Raw genomic sequence first — 19,443 nt, 5'->3', positions numbered from 1 at the left:
ATCACGTTCCGGATCAATTATTGGCTTTTCAATATCAAAAATCCCCAAATATGGTCAATATACGATGAACCAATAGCTAAATCACAGCGGCACGTTATGGCTCAAACAATTATCGCCAGTTATCTTATAACTTCGTGTAATGTCAGCCTCAAGGTTCTAGAAAAAGAAATTTCCGATTGCAGTGCCAGTAAAAACTTCTATGGAACCGACTCATGGCTGAATGTTCATTTTAAGGGCCGACCATTTAACTTTGAGGGGGGGGGGGGGGGGAGGGTGGGTGATTTCTGGTCAGCAAGAATTTTTTTTTCTAACAGCCTGGTGGGCAGCATATTTTTTCCCTTCTAAATGCTCTGCAGGATATTTTTTCCCCTCCTCATTTCTTTGCAGGATTTTTTTTCCTGTTTATTTATAGTTGACAACAGGAAAGGTTTGGATCTGTTTCTTTTTATACTGAATATAAATATTAAAAAAAAAAAATAAGTTTCTAATGTCACAGTTGTCTTGTATGTGACAATCATAGAATAGCTTCATTACTGATTGGACACAGTTGCAGTTTTCAGCCATGTTCATTGTTGTTGTTAATTTTTATCTTGCAGCACAATTTTATTCATGAAATATACAGCTACGTTTTTTGCACCTATCAATATCTTGCCCCAACAGGGAGAGTGCGGGCATAAGTGGGGCATTCGACCTGTGAACTTTGTCCAAGGAAGGGGACATTTTGAACAAGAATTAAGGTTTGAAATGGCAGAGGCTGTGGAATTTGAAATTTATTGACCAAAATATTTGAAAATGTCAATCGTCAATAGCCCCTGGGTATGCTTGCACTCCCCTCATTGGCGCTAGACATTGATAGGTGCGTTACTAAAACATCGCAAAAGTATTATATTAAAATAGAAAATAAGGCATTGCAAACATATTATATCAATAATTACATGAAAATGTTTCTCTCAAAAATTAAAAATGAAAAAAAAAAATTTTCTTTGTCTATTAAAACTTGATTATTTAATAAAAAAAAAAAGTACCTCCATTACTGCTTGTGATAAGCTAATAATGTTAGCAATAAGTAATCGATGGGTAATCAATAGGTAACCGATGAGGAATCAATGTTATCGATGAGTAATCCGGATAGGCCACAAAATTTTTGTACATCGACTAGTCATCAATTACTCATTGATTATCGCCAATAATCAATGACTGATCTTTTTATTTTTCATTGATTTCCCATCCATTACTCACTGACGTCATTGATCATCGATTAGTTTCCAGACTGTATCTGTTTTCTATAATGGATAATAATTAGGCAGAATTGAAATAAAATTATTGAAGTTGTTATCTTGGCCCCTCCAGTCTCTCCACATTTGTTCGTCGAGAAAACCTTGGATATCCTCTCGTCGAATCCCTTTCTCCCTTTTAATGAAATATTTAAGTCTTGCCCATGCGGACTCTATTTCTTGGGTGTGGATGCCGGTGACAGGATCAACAAAATTATCGCGATGGATAACAGTCCTATGTACACGAACATTAGCAACATGATTCTCCAAGCCACGATAAGCAGCCCAGTCATCTGAGTGTACCTCTGAGCCTGGAAGGAGAACGCGCTGTAGGATTGGGGCCAAAGTAGCTCGGTCTCTTTGCTGAACCACTTGGAAATAACCACGACAAGGGCGGTATTCGGTTGAAATAATTCCAAACACCCAAACGTCGTCCCTTGGTCGTCGTCCTCTTTGATTCTGAACAAGGAAGACATAAACTACGTATTAAATTTAATTCCTGGTTGCAACCTAGTCAGATAAAACAAATTTCGTCCATCGGAAAATTCAAAGGCTCGACATTTTCGCCGTTCCCTTGGGTCTGGTTTCCTCGCTTTTTGAATTGTTCAGTGCTTAATATGATACCCGCAATTTCCTAAGTTTTTGTATTTTAAAATCACTTGCTAAGATCTACCTTGATTCGCATGGATATATCCTGCGCAAACATACTGCAAACTTCTGTATTAGAAGGCTTTTAAAAGTCCGGCTTTCCCGTATACTCCAACTAAAACTCGTTTTCCTTGGTAACGTCGACAAAATCTTTAAACGTGTTAGAGATAGCGGGGTTGTCGCTACCGCAACATACAGTTGGACAAAATAGTCAGTGCTTTGGTACTCACTTTTGACTGATGTTTGAATTGGCTCTCGTCACATTTTACTATGTAGACGTTCCCGCCAAATGGAATAATTGGACGGTCTTGTAGATCTCTTCTGCAATAATGCCTGAATACTCCATAAACGTTGCCAACTGTATTATTAGTTAAACCAAGCATCTCGGCTGCAGTTTTTCTTAACTCGCGGACACTCCACAGAAATAGTAAAAGCAAGAGTTTTCCCAATGGGAGCCTTGGAAATTCTGCAAATAAGCTTCCATTGCGGAGAGATTTTTTGCAGTGGCATCTGGAGCACCTCCTTAAAAAAAATAAAATTAAATATGAAAAACGATTTAACAGCAAAGTTATTAGCTGTAGACTGAATACATTGCGTGCTTTTACTTGGTCAAACGAGGTCTCGCTACATTTAGCTACTTTGACCGGATGCATCACACATGTGAATGGGATGTCTTGAAAGCCGCTAAGACAACTTTGCAGATGCAAGACACCTCGAAAACTAAGATTCCTCTACAACTATGTAAATACCAGAAGTTGCGCAAGTTATGTCTAAAAATCCCTCTTCTAGTCCAACTTCAGCTCTAGGAGCCCGTTTGCTGCGCCTTCGCCGCGGGAATTGCGCTCGCAACAAATACTTTTTCAAATTTCTACCCCTTAGGACGACAACTATAATAATTATTTTTTGCCATTGGGCATACATTAGCGTCTGTACTAGTTTCATTATAAACAATGAGCAGATGAATAAGAGGAACGAAAACCCCACTCTAACCAAGATCCTACTAAACTCACCATATATAACCATCGACATGTTCTCGGTTTCTTTCCGATAATTCCATCGCTTGATTGCAGGGTACACATCTCAGTGGATTGGCTAGTAAATTTTGCCCCTGTAGCCATCGAATCAGTTCTAAGGTAGGACCATTGGAAAGAGCGGCTACCTCCAAGAGATTCATAATGGACCAGTTTTTTTTTCTTCTTGCACTCTTATCTCCAGCAGCGTACTTTCGATTTTCGTAACACAATCATGCCGAATGATATGTGATACATTTAATTTCATTCAAAGTTGACTAATTAATCGGTTACACCCAAGGTTGCGCGAGCGAAGCGTTGAACGGGTACGTGCTCGCAGCGATTGCTTGTTTTCATTTTTTCAAATTTAAATTTATAGTAAGCAATCCTGATGATATCCATAAGAGTACTTAGTAGCTGCGTAAGCTTTCGTTTCAAATGTTCTTTTCACACTCGAGTGAGAAGATATCAGAGTCTTGACACCCTCATGGCTCATTGTTCGTTGACACCTTTTATGGGTGCATAAACAATAAGACAACGATTACGCGTCCTTACTTTAGTTTTCCATTTACCGCGAGAAAGCAGTTGGAGCAAAGAGCAATGGCTGAAAGGACGCAAGCTACACGCGCCAGGAACTTGAAAAGAACAGCCGTTCTGTTGAGGTGGATAGATCCTCTTCGGGTCCCTCAAGCAAGAACTTTCGATGTTCTTGAAAGGTCAGGGCGAGTAAAAGAGATCGTTTTCCCTAACAACGCCACCAACGAGCACATGAAGGAGGTGCTTGTGCACGCTTTCCGTTCACAACTCGAAGCGGAAGATTTTTCAAGGTAAATATATACAATTTAAATCACTTTAAAGATTCCTTCGCCTTCCATATAAACCAATATAACATCTATCTAATTTTCAGATTGTATTTTTACAAATCGTGCGGGAGCACCACACTCCTCGACCGAATATGTTCCGGTGGAGAGGTCTGCGGGCCAACTTTGAAACTCCATTTCAGTAGAAACCCAAGGAAGATTTACATGAGGCTCAACTTACTAGGTAATAACTTCTTTTACAGTACACAGTAATTTTTTCTCAGTACTATGAGGAAAGCCGATTTTCTATTTGTATTCTTTCAATTCACAGATGGGGCCGACGACACTGCACAAAACGCCGCACAAAACCAGCAAGCTGAACGCTCGGAAGGTATTGTTCATCTTTTTATTTCACGCCAATAGGTGACTTTTCACTCAACAGAGAGCATTATAGGCTGATTCAAAATGAAATTGTACTGAGATGAAGTAATTTTAATTTCATATCTCGATGTAAGTAGACAGGAAAGTTTGATACAAATATTATTTTCTCATTTTTTACTTTGATACCTTCACTCGTTTCCAATTTAAAGTTAATACAAGAGTAAGTTTTGGCGGGAAAACCCCAGAAGATCACGAGGTTACGTTTGGCTTTGCAACCTGGTGACATCGGAACTGCTTATCGGAACTGCGTTATCATTGCATTGGGAAATGCTTATTTGGGGAAACAGAAAACATTTTAATTTGTTGTGCTTGTTGCATTCATCTTTCCAACATTGAATTAAGATCTTAATTTACATGTATTTGTTTAAAAGGGTGATGATTGTAACATCAACTTCTTATTCTCTCTTCAGAACAAACGGAAGAGCCAGTACAAGAAGAGGAAGAAATCGACAATCGACAAGACGAAAATAGGCAAATTATTGAGGGTAGGCTAATGTTTATATCGTTTTATCAGTTTAAAACGTGAACTACAATGAATCATTGATAGCGTTTCTGACTTTCTTTCATGCTACCGTACGCCTAGATGTTGTCACCGACGATCAAGTGGAGATCGAAGAAGATCATCAACAAGCTGGACCATCAGGCCAAAGTAAGCTTAAGTTATTATAAATTTAAACTAATAGCGTTAATAAGTTATTGCATGTAACTTATTTACAAAAAAAAAAAACACTGAGGGTGCTGTCCTTTTGGGGGTCTTCGGAATGCTTCAACATGAAAATTGGAAATTGCAACATAATCTCAGCATGTTTTTGATTTTATTGAAGCGTAAAATAATGTCATTGGAACATTTCCAAATTTCATCGATGCGGTGATGGTTATTAGCAACAACAACAACCGCTTTTATTTGAAAAATTTGCAAGATAAATCTATGACTCAGTAAGGCTTTGCATTATGAATCAGTCAATTCCGGCTATGCCCACCCCCTCCCCCCTTTCTCACTTAGGGCAATAGTGCTGGAATAGTGGGAAATTTTTGCATTCTTTTCATCTTGGGATCTGGCATAAGCCTTCATTCACCTACGTTGTAATTACTCCCGGGTCAATTGACCATTTCATAAGTTGTATCTTCCCAATGAGCACGGGGGGGGGGGGGGGGGGGGGTAGTTATAGTCTATTTTGTGGCCAGTTATAGACCCCATCTTAGTCACTTTTTGGAAAAATGTAATTTTTGCGATCCCCACTAAGTCACTTTCAATTTATGCATCTACTTTGAAGAACGGAATGTAATGCAAGGTGATTGTTACATTTAATAAACAACAACTTTCTGAACTTTTTAACCAAGACCATTTTGAATCCCTACTTAATAGAATTTTTTCACCCCAAAAATCCGAAAATGTGCGACCCCTTTCTAGAAACTCTATTGAAAATGCGACCCAATTCTAGTCAATCCAGGTAGAAAATGCGACCCCATCCAGCGGTGCATCCCCATTAGCCTCTTATAAGGAAGTAACCCCCCCGGGCCAATGACCCATACTTTGGCAAATTCAGTAAGTTTCTTCTAGAATACATCTAGACAGGAAGTAAATGGGATGCTAGAGTTGCAAAATGACCTATTTTCAATCCTATTTTATTGTAGGTAAGTCTTGAAATAAAAAATAGAAAATTAAAACATTGTCGATGAGCTGCCTGAGAGCATTTGAACAACTTTTTTGTCCTTACATTTGAACTTTGTCAGCTTATTTCTAAGATTATTCCTTGTAGAATCACAACTACATTCATGATATACAGGGTTGGAAACTATGAATTTTGACAGTACTAGCTATATGGGTGATTGATCTTGGTACCAAAACATTCACAACTACAATGATTTGACACTCACCAAGGTGAGTGGGCTGGTGCTAATTTCTATCTCTGAGATAAAAAGAAAAACTAAAATAAAACAAAATGTGATCATACTATTTTTGCCGGTTACATATCAGGTTATAACAGAATTCCAAGGCAAGATACAGGTAATAAAATAATTTTTCATTGGTAAATACTTGTATGTTAATGCGCACTGCTCATTTAATGTTGTAATTTTGTAAGATTATCCGTTTACAAATATACATTAAATCTCTGAGTGACTGTATTAAAAGTACAAGATTCAAGTATATGTGAATGTACTACTCAGACTGGAATGCACGTGATAAGACACAAGTTAACTTTCTACTGTATGTTGTCTTTGAAAAGTAGTACCTTGTCTGAATAATACCATTGAGATTATAACTCTACTGTAAAAGGCATGTCATTTTGTTTTTTTTGTATAGGCAAAGTGGAAACTAATTTTGATGGACCACTTAATCAACAACTTTCATCAATGTCCTACAGTTTCAACATACATGTTTATTCTAGCTGTCACTCTTCAATGAAAATCAAATGCTTTAAGAACAATAAGGCCAGTACATTGTAAATACATATACAGCAACAGTATTTAGCTGCTTCACTGTCTTTTCAGTTGACGTCAGTGATAGTGAAGACGACGTTCATGTACACCAATCAACGCCAATTCCAAGGCAGCAATTATCAGGTGCAGTGTATAAAAAGTTTGAAAATGTATTCCAAATCATCAATGCACAAACCAACCTACTTTCAAAAGTTAACCTTTATCGTGTAACCACCCTGAAGCAAGTGAAGTTTTGGAAGGTTCTGCAAAATTGCACTAGCTCTAAGGCACGATTGTAAGCCTATTCACTTCTGAACACCAAATAAGTTTGAATGTTAACAGTTGTTGGCTCCACAATTGAATAACAGACCAGTGTGATCAACCCAATATTGAAAATAACTAATCCAGGGAAATCTCTGGAACTGTGGGGGATGTAATTTGAAAATGTAGGTGATACCTTTTAAAAGTTGATATTGAGCTCTTTGCAAGCCAATCCCAATGACTCTTATATTGTTTAATACAGTACTAGTCAACTTTGAAGTTTGTGTCTGGGCTTCACAACATAAACTACACCTGTAAGGTAAATCAGCACTCAACAGACAGTATTTTTTAAAATAAATAAAAATTTATAAATAAAATTTATTATTGGCAAGTAATAGGTAGTACTTGGTGGAGACAAGTACATGTTAAGACAAAAGTCAGTATGGACACTCTATCATGCAATCACAGACTTTGCTTTTTTATTTTACTTGAAGGTCCTTTCATTTCAGATGTGGAAAAGCTTTATCGAAGATCATATGGTAAGTGGTCTGTTTTCTTGGCAAGAGTAGTGAAAACAAAACAATCACAATTATTATGAATGGTAGTTTGTCAAATTTTTGTTACTTGCTACGGTAACAGTGTATTAATTAATTTGGAACCCATTTTAGATAGAAAAAACATGGAACAATAATTGAATTCAATCCAAATGCACCACTGTATAGCTTTAAGTGATGTAGAAGAAAGCAACTAACAATAGTAAAGAAACATATCCAAGGAGTGAGCTTAGATGGGATTTAAGTCACTTATGCATAAAGTCTGCAAACCACTTGAGCAAACTGCCATGTATACAGTCCAGAACAAAGATTATTGATGCCCATGTCTGATGAAGTGGCAGAGAGAAAATCATGTTGCCTTTCACTGTTTGCAATTTTGTAGATAAAATTGAAAATGTGCCCATGGTCAGTATCGCCTGGCGTGATGATGATAGGTCAACATGGGATAAAGATGCTAGAGAGGGTGAGTTGTGTAACCATTATCCGAGACTCATATTTGAAGAACTTCTAGTACTTTAATTGCTTTGGAGTACATGTATATTGCTGATCAAGCTTATGACCTTTGGCTGTACCAGTTGGTAGAGTTTCATTTGTGGCATGCGCACTCAAAACATTAAATTTTATTGACGGGTGTAGAACGTAACTCTTTGAGTTACCTAAAGATTTACATGTATAAAGTCATCTCCTGAGGATTTATAATTGCTGGAATTCCCAGTAGAGTTCACATGGTTATTGCAGACACCATAATACTAAGTTTAATATGGAAACGTACACTTGCAATAAGTGCTTTGTATCACTTAAGCACTTTTTAAAATATGAATAATTTCAAATGAATATAAATAATTGTTTAATATAAACAACAACTCTTTAATTGCAAAGTTGGAGAAGTACAAGAGATGCCAGACGTGCTAATAGCAGCTGAAACAGGTAAGTTGTTTCTTGGCTTGTTCCAGTTAGCTTAGAGGTTTATGCTAAAATTGAAGACTGGAGAGTGAGCGATATGGTTTGAAACACTATTAACACATGCAGTGTACATGAAGAGTTGGATTAACAGTTTGCAAACATTTACTGATGTTAACTTATCAACCGTTATTGAAAACATCATGCAACTTTTTTGTCAATGCTCCTAATTGCACCAACATACGCATTTGATAGTCATTTCAGATCTCTTTAGTCAAACCACATGCACTTCCTGTTAAGCTGTCACATTTACAAATTTTAGTTCATAATGCTCACATCTCAATTCCAATTCTTTCTTTAAAATGTTGACAAAGTTTTTTTCTACCCGAAAGCCTCAGCTTCCTGATAACTCGAACCTCTGTTAACTCAAACAGTTTTTTGTCTCCCTTCGGAGTTCAAGTTACTAGGATTATACAGTATTTCAATTTGAGCGAATTAACTTGATGTTTCTGTAATTGCCACAAGAGGAAATTTTTGTGTTTGTTTTTGTATAGATCCAAGAAGTGGTCCCTTATTTGACATTGGAGTGCTGGACACTTTCTTAAGGGCCAACAACATTAGGCAACCAATTACTCCCCTGTGCCTAACAGCAACACAGGTACTGTAGTTACTTACAGTATAGACACTTGCATGCCGTTGATGGGCGAAAGCTTGGATTTTAGTTTTAACTTTTAAACAGCAGTTTAAGGCCTCAATAGAACAGTCTTATATATTTTTAACCATGCTGCTGAAGGACAACATGAACAGATTATACTTTAATGGTACATAAGAATACGAAGCTTCATATGGTACTTTTAATTTGATAGTTGATCATACTTGTTTTCCCGCAAGTGGGTGCGCAACAACGATACAAGTACTGTATTGATAATTAATGCGTCAATCAAATGATCCTCCCCCCTCCGTTATTATTTGTCTTTTAATTCAATTGTATTTTAGAACTAGACAAGATGAATCAAGGTGACCGTGAATCAAGGGTCAGGGTTTCAATTATTTACTGATACATTAAGCCATTCTGGGCATACAACGTGAGAATTTGGACAACATCTTGATGAAATAACACATGCTGTAAATGCAATCTGTAAAACATTGCCAGGCTGCCCTTTGTTAACGGGGAAGTGTCATGGGGTTTTTGACCTCTTTGAAATACAATGTAAGACCTTCACATAGCTACAAAATAATTCTAGAACAACGAAAGGAAAGAAATCAACTCAATTATTGAAAGGAACAACTCATGATCTGTTGTAGCTTGTTTTGGAAACAAAAATGCAAAAACTTGAAAAACGTTACATGTAGATTAACATTAATTTTTTCAAGTTTCAATAATTTATTCGAGCGGTACTGTACTTCCCCATTTATAGCATCCTGCACACAACATTGCTAGACCTCTTGTGATATGAGAAAAATATAGTCGCAACCATAAAGTATATCATATTTTTTGCATACAGGCTGAAGTTGCTTTTTTTTGTTTGTTTGTTTGTATTGTACAAAATAATTAATGTCGTTGAGTTAGAGGACTGGTGTGTACTGCGTAGATCTATGTTTACGTACGTGTATCTATTTATGTTTGTAAATTATAAAGTTTTGTGGATTGCCGTCAAGTTTTTTTGTAGGAAATCTGTTCTTAGGGCTGCTGTGATCTTATTATGCAATTTCACAAATGGATGCTTACAAGTGTAAACTGTCCAGTGGATTGTATTTTGCTTTCCTTTATATATTTGTAAACATTCAATAGGAATGCATGCATTAAATTATTTTGATTGACAAATCAGTGTTAATATTCATGAAAGTATATTATTAATTAAAACAGATGCGGCTCCAGAGTCATTTCGATGGAACCCCTGTCTGTCTAATCAGATACAGACTGACACAAAAGGCTGCTGATCTGTTAAGGTTGGTAGTTAGGGAGCAGGGTTCACTAATGATGAGGTTTTTGATGACATTTTGGTACTTTGTTTGAATTTGAAATGTACGTTTAAAATAACCTAGAGAAGATGGGACTATTTACAGAAGTTATCATTGGATGTAAATTTGAATGTACATGCTAACTTAATCTTATCTTGATTGATGTGCCTGAGTGTTCAAAGAACATTACTCCCTGGTGACTCTTGAAAAAAAAAAACATCATGAAATTATTGTGCAGATATTCACATGAGTCATTGTGAATATTTTTACAAGGCAGAGGATTTAGACTTAAGTCATGTATACATTTTTAACTATTGCCTCATTTGTTATAATATATCCAACTACAGAACCCTTATGATGTCAGAAGGCGTCGCCAGATTGCAAGATTGCAATGTCCATGTTGCTCTCATGGGATCTGAATTTGATGAGCAAGGTATGTACATACATATGCACTTTACTGTGACATTTTTATGAAATGATCTTGTAAACAAAAAGAGATTGTTATGGTGGAAATAGAAAGTACATGTACTATCCAAACATTGTTAATAAGAAATAGAATGAATGGAAGCCATTGTTAAGTCAAATGTGAGATCTTTAAAACATGTTGTTATTATATTGATAGCCTGTGGAAAACAGAGACGGAGCTTGGGCACACCAGACGTCGAAATAAGAATAATGCAGCCCACAATGTCGTCAGCTAGGTTGGTTGTGGGCGACATAATTGCAGGTGTGTTTTCAAATGTGGATGTTACCATTTTTGTATTGTTTGAGTAGTTGTGTTTTAACCTAGGACTGTGGAAACAGAAATTTATTTTGAACTTGTCTTTTTTCTAGGACATGAGGCTATAACTCATCTTGGGTCTGCAGTAACAGAGGCCTGTCATGCTGCGCAGGCAGTGCAGGCGCAAAGGTAATATGCACTTAATTTCTCTATACTGACCAGATGGATTGCGTAACAGCCTTGTTGGTGGACAAAACAAAAGAAAATCTGTTCACATAGCTTACATGAAAATGGAAGTTAACTCCCAGTGAAGATAATCTTACTGTGGACCCTGTACACATTGCCATCCCAACGTTGCTGTCATGACAACACACGCAAACCATCATACATTAAAGTGGAGTCACTGCACTTATGGAGATCCAGGATTTTGTGATTCTCCAGCCTGTAAACAAGCTCTTAAGCGGCGCATAGAGCGAAGAGAGGCGAGCTTAGCAAAGCTAAATTTTTCTCTTCTACCTATATACCATTCAAATTTAGGAGTCTTATCCCAGGTTAGTTACTCTCCATTAGGTGATATTTATGAACTGCCTATTTTATACTGTGTGCCTCTCTACTTAAAACCTTCTTTATTGTTCACAACACATTCATGTATTAGTGCTGGTCCATTGTTATCGGTACATGTACATATAGTTTTTTTTAGATTGTTGATGCATTGAACATTGCTCTCTCATAACAGGGCCTTTCTCCAGCAAAACAGGGAGTTACGCCGAGAACAAGATCGGCAATTGAAAGAATCGGTGAGTAAACTTGCAAAAAGATGAGTATGCATCTAGACACGATGTTACATAAACAGTCCCCGAACGGACACACTTTAGGGCAGGCATTAGGAGACACTTGACATCTTAAGAAAATTCTTGTTTAAAATGGCCCCCCAAAAAGGCACTTAAATTGCATATCTTTGCAGATTCAGTATACTACATGTACATGTAGACCCAATGCGCATTAACAATATTCACAAAACTTTGTAATGGTTCAGAAAAAAAAAAAAATACATTTATTGGCAAAAGTGATTGACAGAGGTTGTTCAAATGCATCAAAATATGTACATGTATGCAAAATGTGGTTATGGTAAAAGTTGTTTAGTATTGGGCACCTTAAGATCTCTAAGACGGACACCCTTCCAGGGTCACAAGCTGAAGCTGAATCTACTGCATTGACAGGATCTATCAGTAAAATGAGAGGCCAGATAAGAGAATGATTGTAGGGTCGGCTGGAGTTAATTGAATATATGCTTCCCCTTAGGCATTATGATGTTAAATCCCAGAAATCGTCCACTGAATCTGCTCTCTCATGTCAGTTTAGTCAGAAAATACAGTGTATGATGCCCGCAAATGTAATTGATGTACATGCACAGTGTACGCTGTGCAATGTACATATAGATCTTCTATTATGCATTTCCCTGTTCAACGAGTTTTGTTTGGAAATGAAGCAGAAACAAGAGTAACTCGCATTATTCGTCTTAGGAAAGGGAAGACAGAAGAAAAAAGGAAGGAACTGTAAGTTAAAAGATGCTTCTTGCACAAAATATAAATACTGGCAGTAATTGCCAATTGCCTTCTGAACGGTCTTAAGGGTCTTCATTCTTTTATTTTTCATTTCTTTGAACAAAAATAAAGAATTTCAAGCAAAATACTATAATTATATGTTACTTGATGGAAGACTTGAGAGAGAAATTATCTCTACTGGCATTTTGGTCATTGCTAAGAAGTTGGCCTAGTGGCAAGGGCGCCGGACTTGAATTCCGGAGGTCCTGGGTTCAAGTCCCGCCTCGGCCACGCTTGTAAATAGCCAGCTGGTTTGCCTCCTGCTAGTTGGGATTTTTTGACATGTTGTGTACGATTTGATTTTTTTTTTTGTGTCCTGTTATTTCTGAGTGGAATGCCTGTAAACTAGCTTTGGGTAGCTAAGTGCATTTCCACTATAAACAAACAAACAAACAAACAAAAGCATTACATTATAAGTGACGACCTTATTTACTACAACAAAAAATTCCGCCCGAAAATGTTTCTTTCTACCAATTTTGTGAATGTTTCATATTGTTTGCTACCTGTAGGGTGAACATGGAACTGTTGCACAGGAAGACAACCAGGAACAGGTAAAAGAAATGTTCTTCTGTTTAGTTTCCGGCTGACAATGTTGTAATCCGTAAGCGGCTCTAGCCTCCTATTCCTCTTTAAAGAGCGAGCGCTTTGAAGAAACGTGAACCAAATTTAAAAACTTGATGATGCATGCCGCGGTTTTGAAGCTCTATTAAAGCAAAAATAAAGAACAAGAATAAAGAATCTCAAGCGAAACAATTCAATTATGTTACTTGATGGAAGACTTGAGAGAGAAATAGTCTGTCTCGACATTGAATGTAGGTCATTGCCCGTAAAATAACCGTTTCACATTAAAACTCACGGACTTATTTACTACAACAAAAAATTGTATCCAAAAATTCTGGCCTGAAAATGTTTATTTCAACGAACTTTGTGAATGATTCATTTTGTTGTCTACTTATAGGGTGACAATGAGGCTGGAGCACAAGATAACAACGAGGAGGAGGTAAAAAAAATGTTCTTCTACACTGTATAAGTTCCCCACTAACAAACCCAATGACATGTTTAAGAACTTGATGTTTTGAGAAGATTAACGCACAAAGAGGTAACATTTCTAGCTATTTCTTTGAGTTGTCGGGTGTCCTGTGTTGAAAGCTTGAAACATTTTGAAAGCTTAATTTTGTCGAGTTCCAAGCAACGGATTTCGAGGGCTTTTTTAATGTGATGGTTAATGGCCCACACTCGTATGGAGGGGATAAGAATTTGGATGCAAACTGCTTAATTATGACCGTAAATGAGTCGTATTGGATGGTCCAATGGCGTTTTAAGTATCTGATGCTTGTTGTGTGGTTACAGAGAAAAGAACTGGCGCGTTATACGTATTATTTAGAGAACAAATGTCAATAATTTCGAAGAAAACAAATTATTCCTTTCAAACTTGGTATGTCGAAAACAGCAAATTGTTGCAACCGTGTAACCGTATAGCGCGTAACCTCCAGTTCCATTTCGCGCCATTTTGGTTTAGCAACGTTTCCCTTCGCATGGTTCGTGGTACAGGCTAATTCACGACATTGTAATTGACTGAAACCATAATCTCATCCTGAAAGCGTTTTACATGGTTCGTGAACACCACCAAAACCATTCCTGGGAACATTGACTGTCGTACGCTTGTCTCATCAACCTTAGAGATTCAGGAGAAAGAATGCAATAACCAATTTAATTCGACGTCGCAAGTTGGCCCTAGTTTGTAATGATTAATGTTGTTCGTTCGTTATTATTGGAGTTTTTCTCGGATTGAACGCGCCAGGTTTTTTCGCGTTGCTTTTTTTACAAGAAACTTGACAGCGATGGCATGTTTAAGAAATCTGATCTCAATGGCGTTTTTAAGAAACTTGATCGCCATGGTGTTTTTTAAGAAACTTGATCGCGATGGTGTTTTTAAGAACTTGAAAGCGATGGCATATTTAGAAATCTGACCTCAATGAGGTTTTTAAGAAACTTGATCGCGATGGCGTTTTTAAGAACTTGATAGCGATGGCATGTTGAAGAAATCTGACCTCAATGGCGATTTTAAGAACTTGATCGCGATGTAATATATCAAACACGAGACACAGTGTTTCATCACATATCAAACACCGAGAAGAGAGTTGAAAATACGACGCTTAGCGGAGTTTTTTTGACGAACTTCGAGATTTTTGATATTGTGATGACACTGTGACGAGGGTTTGATATAACTTCTCAAACAAACCGATTTTGAAGGAGAAATGAAGGATGCAAAAACGAGAAGTTTTTCATCAGATATCCAAACACGTCACGGTGTATGATTTCCTTTGTCTTTGGCTTTTGAATTATTAATGAGTTTGAGAAGGCATGTTTAAGGAACCTGATCTCAATGGCGTTTTTAAGAAACTTGATCGCCATGGTGTTTTTAAGAAACTTGATCGCCATGGTGTTTTTAAGAAACTTGATCGCGATGGTGTTTTTAAGAAACTTGATCGCGATCGTGTTTTTAAGAAACTTGATCGCCATGGTGTTTTTAAGAAACTTGATCGCCATGGTGTTTTTAAGAAACTTGATCGCGATGGTGTTTTTAAGAACTTGATAGCGATGGCATGTTTAAGAAACCTGATCTCAATGGCGTTTTTAAGAAACTTGACAGCGATGGCGTTTTTAAGAACTTGATAGCGATGGCATGTTTAAGAAATCTGACCTCAATGGCGTTTTTAAGAAACTTGATCTCAATGGCGATTTTAAGAACTTGATCGCGATGGCGTGTTTAAGAAATGTGATCTCAATGGCGTTTTTAAGAAACTTGATCTCAATGGGGTTTTTAAGAAACTTGATCGCGATGGCGTTTTTTAAAAGAACTTGATAGCGATGGCATGTTTAAGAAATCTGACCTCAATGGCGATTTTAAGAACTTGATCGCGATGGCGTGTTTAAGAAATGTGATCTCAATGGCGTTTTTAAGAAACCTGATCTCAATGGGGTTTTTAAGAAACTTGATCGCGATGGTGTTTTTAAGAACTTGATAGCGATGGCATGTTTAAAAAATCTGATCTCAATGGCGTTTTTAAGGAACTTGATCGCGACGCTTTGTTATCACAAAAATGCTATTTCCCACATTGCTGAACATGCATCTGACGTGTTGGTCCAAATGACACGATTTCCACATTGTAAGATTGCAGCACAACATGAGCCAACGAAAAGTTGGCTAGTAACCGCCTAGCGTTTATGTACAATGTTTCAGAAGCAAGAGCCACCTTCAAACACGAGATTCAATCACAGATTCCCCTGATCAGTCACTTTTTAATAAGAGAAAGTAGCTGTACACGTGCTAGCGGGTTTTGAGAAGCCTGACTCCGATGGCCTTCAATAACTCGATTGCAAAGGGAGTCTTTAAGTATTTGAATCCGGTGACTATTATATGGCAAGTGATGCCAATGAATAACCTTGAAGATAATAGTGCTATCTTGATTCGGTCCTGTTTCTTAACTAATTAAATTGCTAGACACACTTTCGCTAGAAAATTGTATTCCTTAGGGGATAATTAATTTTAACATCCACTTATATATTTAAAATGGTCCGAAGTAAATGACAGTCACTGGTCACTACTAAGTCTTGTACGTAACACCACATTTATAATGAATTTTTTTCTTCTGATTAATGAATAAACACTTGTAGATGGAGCCCCAATTCTATTAGTCGTCCACTCCCCTTCCCTTTGATTGGGAGTAAACGTGGGGGCACAGAGTATTGCTCTGTGCAGAAACAAAACATAAACTATTATTCTGAGGGATATTCTAGTTATTTATATGCAAATAAAAAATGTGTTTTTCAGGAAGATTTGGATGAAACTGAGAGGGACAGCCCTGAATATGAGCAGGTACTAAATAATCTTTTGTCTAAATCAATAAAAAGTGACATCATATAACTTTAAAAGGAGACCAGTATAACAAGCTACAGAGATTTTGTGTAAAATTTATTTACATGTACTCTATTTACACATAGAGAAATTATTTTTTAAGAGAAGAGTATAGGAAATGAAAAGAAATCGAAGAAGGAGATGAGACTTGGGGATGTGTTGTATACAGCATGCAATACTCACCTTTAAACGATCTTATTTTTTCATCAATGCGGTACACTCAAATGGTATTGAGGTGAACTTGTTGCTTGAATGTAAGCTGATAATTTGTGGGAATATTTTTCAGGTGCGACAGAAGAGACTCCTTGCTATCCAAAAGCAGGTCAGTAATTTGAAAGAAACATAAAATCAACGCAAAGCATAATCTAAGAAGTGACTGGCCTTCTGACATTCGTTGCATTGTCAGACCAACCATTTCACAAAGTATTCCCAGGATATCTTAAAAACTGTAAGAATAGCAAGTTCTCCCACTCGTCTTAACTTTTAAGCTGTCGAAAAGTGTGGTTAGGATAGCCAGCTAGCCATCAAGCCACGTTACAGTGACTTTCTCTTCCAAAATGCAAAAGGAATTGTTATGTTGATGTGCTTTAGTGATAGCATGAGAACTGTTTTAAGATGTTAGAACTCCACATTTTTGTACTGTCGTGTTGTATACGTAATGAGTTTCTTTGGGTTTTGTTTTTTAATTCCTTTTAGGGAGAAACCTCTAAACGACCCCGACTGGACAATGATGACAATGATGACAATGATGACAATGATGACAATGATGACCAAGACAACAGCGGAGCTGTAAGTATCACTACGTGCATCACTCACTATGGGTTTTTCTGTTTTTTTTTTTTAAATGTGCAGTACTGTTCTTTTCTCCGTGAATAAGGCCTTAGCAACAAGGATCCTGCCATTAAACGAGCATTGATTTCGCAAAACCATCTAGTGGGCAAGGAGGGCTTAAATTCGGTGCAAAAGTCAAAATTAGTTGAAAAACAATTTGATTGTACATTTGTTCATGTAAGTAAAATAAGGATGAAATACCCAACACGAAAACTACAATAGACTCATGCCGTATGTTCTCTCTCTCTTTTTTTTTTACTTCATAGGTGACATTCAACAACCAAGAAACATAATTACAGTATTTTTATTACAACGCATTACGCCTTTTGCTGTTCATTTATGTAAATAACTTTTTTTTTCATCTAGAACACTTGCCAAAGGCATCGTAAAGCTCGGTTTATCGTTACTCGAAAAACCAGGCCCTGTTTCCATTGTATTTTGTTTGGCTTTCCTTAGATGTTCACTTCAGTTCTTTTTTGAAGATTGTGCGATTCGATCGAGATCCACTGTTTATGTACCAGTAATAAATACCCAATTGGAGATGCCACAAAATAGTCTAACTTTTACTATTCTCGATACCATATGACAGACTCTTGTGCATCATCCGTATTGACTAGTTATTAACTTAGAATTAAAGTTTACGGTAACCCAGGGTTTGGGTGTGAAAAACGCCCAGATTATTAGAAGCACAAAGATGCTTAAATCATCTCACCCGATAAGATTTTTGTGACGGTATCTCCAATATTTAATTGTAACTTTCCTAAAACAGATAACAATGTCCACTTATTTTTCTGAAAAGAACCGAAAATCAAATTTCATGCTTTTTGATGGGTTGACATTTGAATCTAAATTAGGCATTTTTAAAAGAAACACTATTGATTACTTTGTTTTATTTACTATTTATTAATGTAATAATGGGTTAGTATTAAGAAATAAAACTTAACAAAACCTACATGAAAGATATGGTAATTGTGTGCTATGGGGGCAGACGACTTCACGGGTTCGTAAATCGACAAATCTTAAAGCGTAAGGACCCTTAATCTGGCGATTTAAAAGTCGATTTTCGTAACGAAAACGTGTTCCGAAAGAACAGTTTTCGTATGGAATTAGCAAAAGCGTTCATAAGGTTTAGCGTTCTTACGATCAATTTGATAAGAAATCTTAGAAACGGCGTTAAAGACGTAAAGACGCCGTTTATGGATGATCGCCGTTTATTAGGAGTCTTATAATCGAATCACCGCTGATAAGGAGTCACAATCGCCGTTTGTAAAGAGTCTTATTAGCAGTCTTATAATCGCCGTTTATAAGGCGTCTTGTAATCGCCGCTTATAAGGCGTCTTGTAATCGCCGCTTATAAGAAGTCTTATAATCGCCGTTTATAAGGAGTCTTATAATCGCCGTTTGTAAAGAGTCTTAAAATCGCCGTTTGTAAGGAGTATTATTATCGCCGTTTATAAGAAGTCTTATAATCGCGGTTTGTAAGGAGTATTATAATCGCCGTTTATAAAGCGTCTTATAATCGCCGTTTGTAAGTTGTCTTATAATCGCTGTTTATAAGGAGTCTTCAAATCGCGGTTTGTAAGGAGTCTTTTAATCGCGGTTTATAAGGAGTCTTATAATCGCCGTTTTTAAGGAGTCTTATAATCGCGGTATGTAAGGCGTCTTAAAATCGCGGTTTATAAGGAGTCTTATAATCGCGGTTTGTAAGATGTCTTATAATCGCGGTTTGTAAGATGTCTTATAATCGCTGTTTATAAGGCGTCTTAAAATCGCGGTTTATAAGGAGTCTTATAATCGCGGTTTGTAAGATGTCTTATAATCGCGGTTTGTAAGATGTCTTATAATCGCTGTTTATAAGGCGTCTTAAAATCGCGGTTTATAAGGAGTCTTATAATCGCGGTTTGTAAGGTGTCTTAAAATCGCAGTTTATAAGGAGTCTTATAATGCCTGTTCATAAGGCGTCTTATAATCGCCGTTTATAAGGCGTCTTAAAATGGCGTTTACATTCGCGGTTTGTAAGGAGTCTTATAATCCCTGTCCATAAGGCACCTTATAATCGCGGTTTATAAGGAGTCTTATAATCCCTGTTCATAAGGC

General features: G+C 37.0%; 2 protein-coding genes across 2 annotated transcripts; one reads left to right on the top strand and one right to left on the bottom strand.

The window, feature by feature from the left end:
- Positions 1 to 767: 767 nt before the first annotated feature.
- On the bottom strand, positions 768 to 2,462 carry LOC146455528 (uncharacterized). Its single transcript, XM_085094278.1, has 2 exons — positions 2,153 to 2,462; positions 768 to 1,733 (listed from the first exon to the last, which is right to left on the bottom strand). Exons 1-2 carry the CDS (start codon positions 2,303 to 2,305, stop codon positions 1,284 to 1,286), a joined length of 603 nt encoding a protein of 200 aa, XP_084950404.1. The 5' UTR covers positions 2,306 to 2,462; the 3' UTR covers positions 768 to 1,283.
- A 4,207-nt stretch (positions 2,463 to 6,669) lies between these two features.
- LOC146455527 (uncharacterized) lies at positions 6,670 to 18,699 on the top strand. The gene is made up of 17 exons (XM_085094276.1): positions 6,670 to 6,738; positions 7,350 to 7,394; positions 7,792 to 7,872; positions 8,289 to 8,336; positions 8,864 to 8,967; positions 10,177 to 10,259; positions 10,619 to 10,704; positions 10,894 to 10,998; positions 11,106 to 11,181; positions 11,729 to 11,789; positions 12,516 to 12,548; positions 13,106 to 13,147; positions 13,555 to 13,596; positions 16,432 to 16,476; positions 16,802 to 16,837; positions 17,212 to 17,304; positions 17,613 to 18,699. Exons 3-17 carry the CDS (start codon positions 7,812 to 7,814, stop codon positions 17,637 to 17,639), a joined length of 942 nt encoding a protein of 313 aa, XP_084950402.1. The 5' UTR covers positions 6,670 to 6,738; positions 7,350 to 7,394; positions 7,792 to 7,811; the 3' UTR covers positions 17,640 to 18,699.
- The last annotated feature ends 744 nt before the right edge of the window (positions 18,700 to 19,443 follow it).

Source organism: Pavona decussata, unplaced genomic scaffold (genome assembly GCF_977016875.1).
Source record: "Pavona decussata unplaced genomic scaffold, jaPavDecu1.1 SCAFFOLD_273, whole genome shotgun sequence".
In the NCBI taxonomy this organism is placed as follows: Eukaryota; Metazoa; Cnidaria; class Anthozoa; order Scleractinia; family Agariciidae; genus Pavona; species Pavona decussata.
This window is presented reverse-complemented; position numbering and strand designations above follow the sequence as displayed.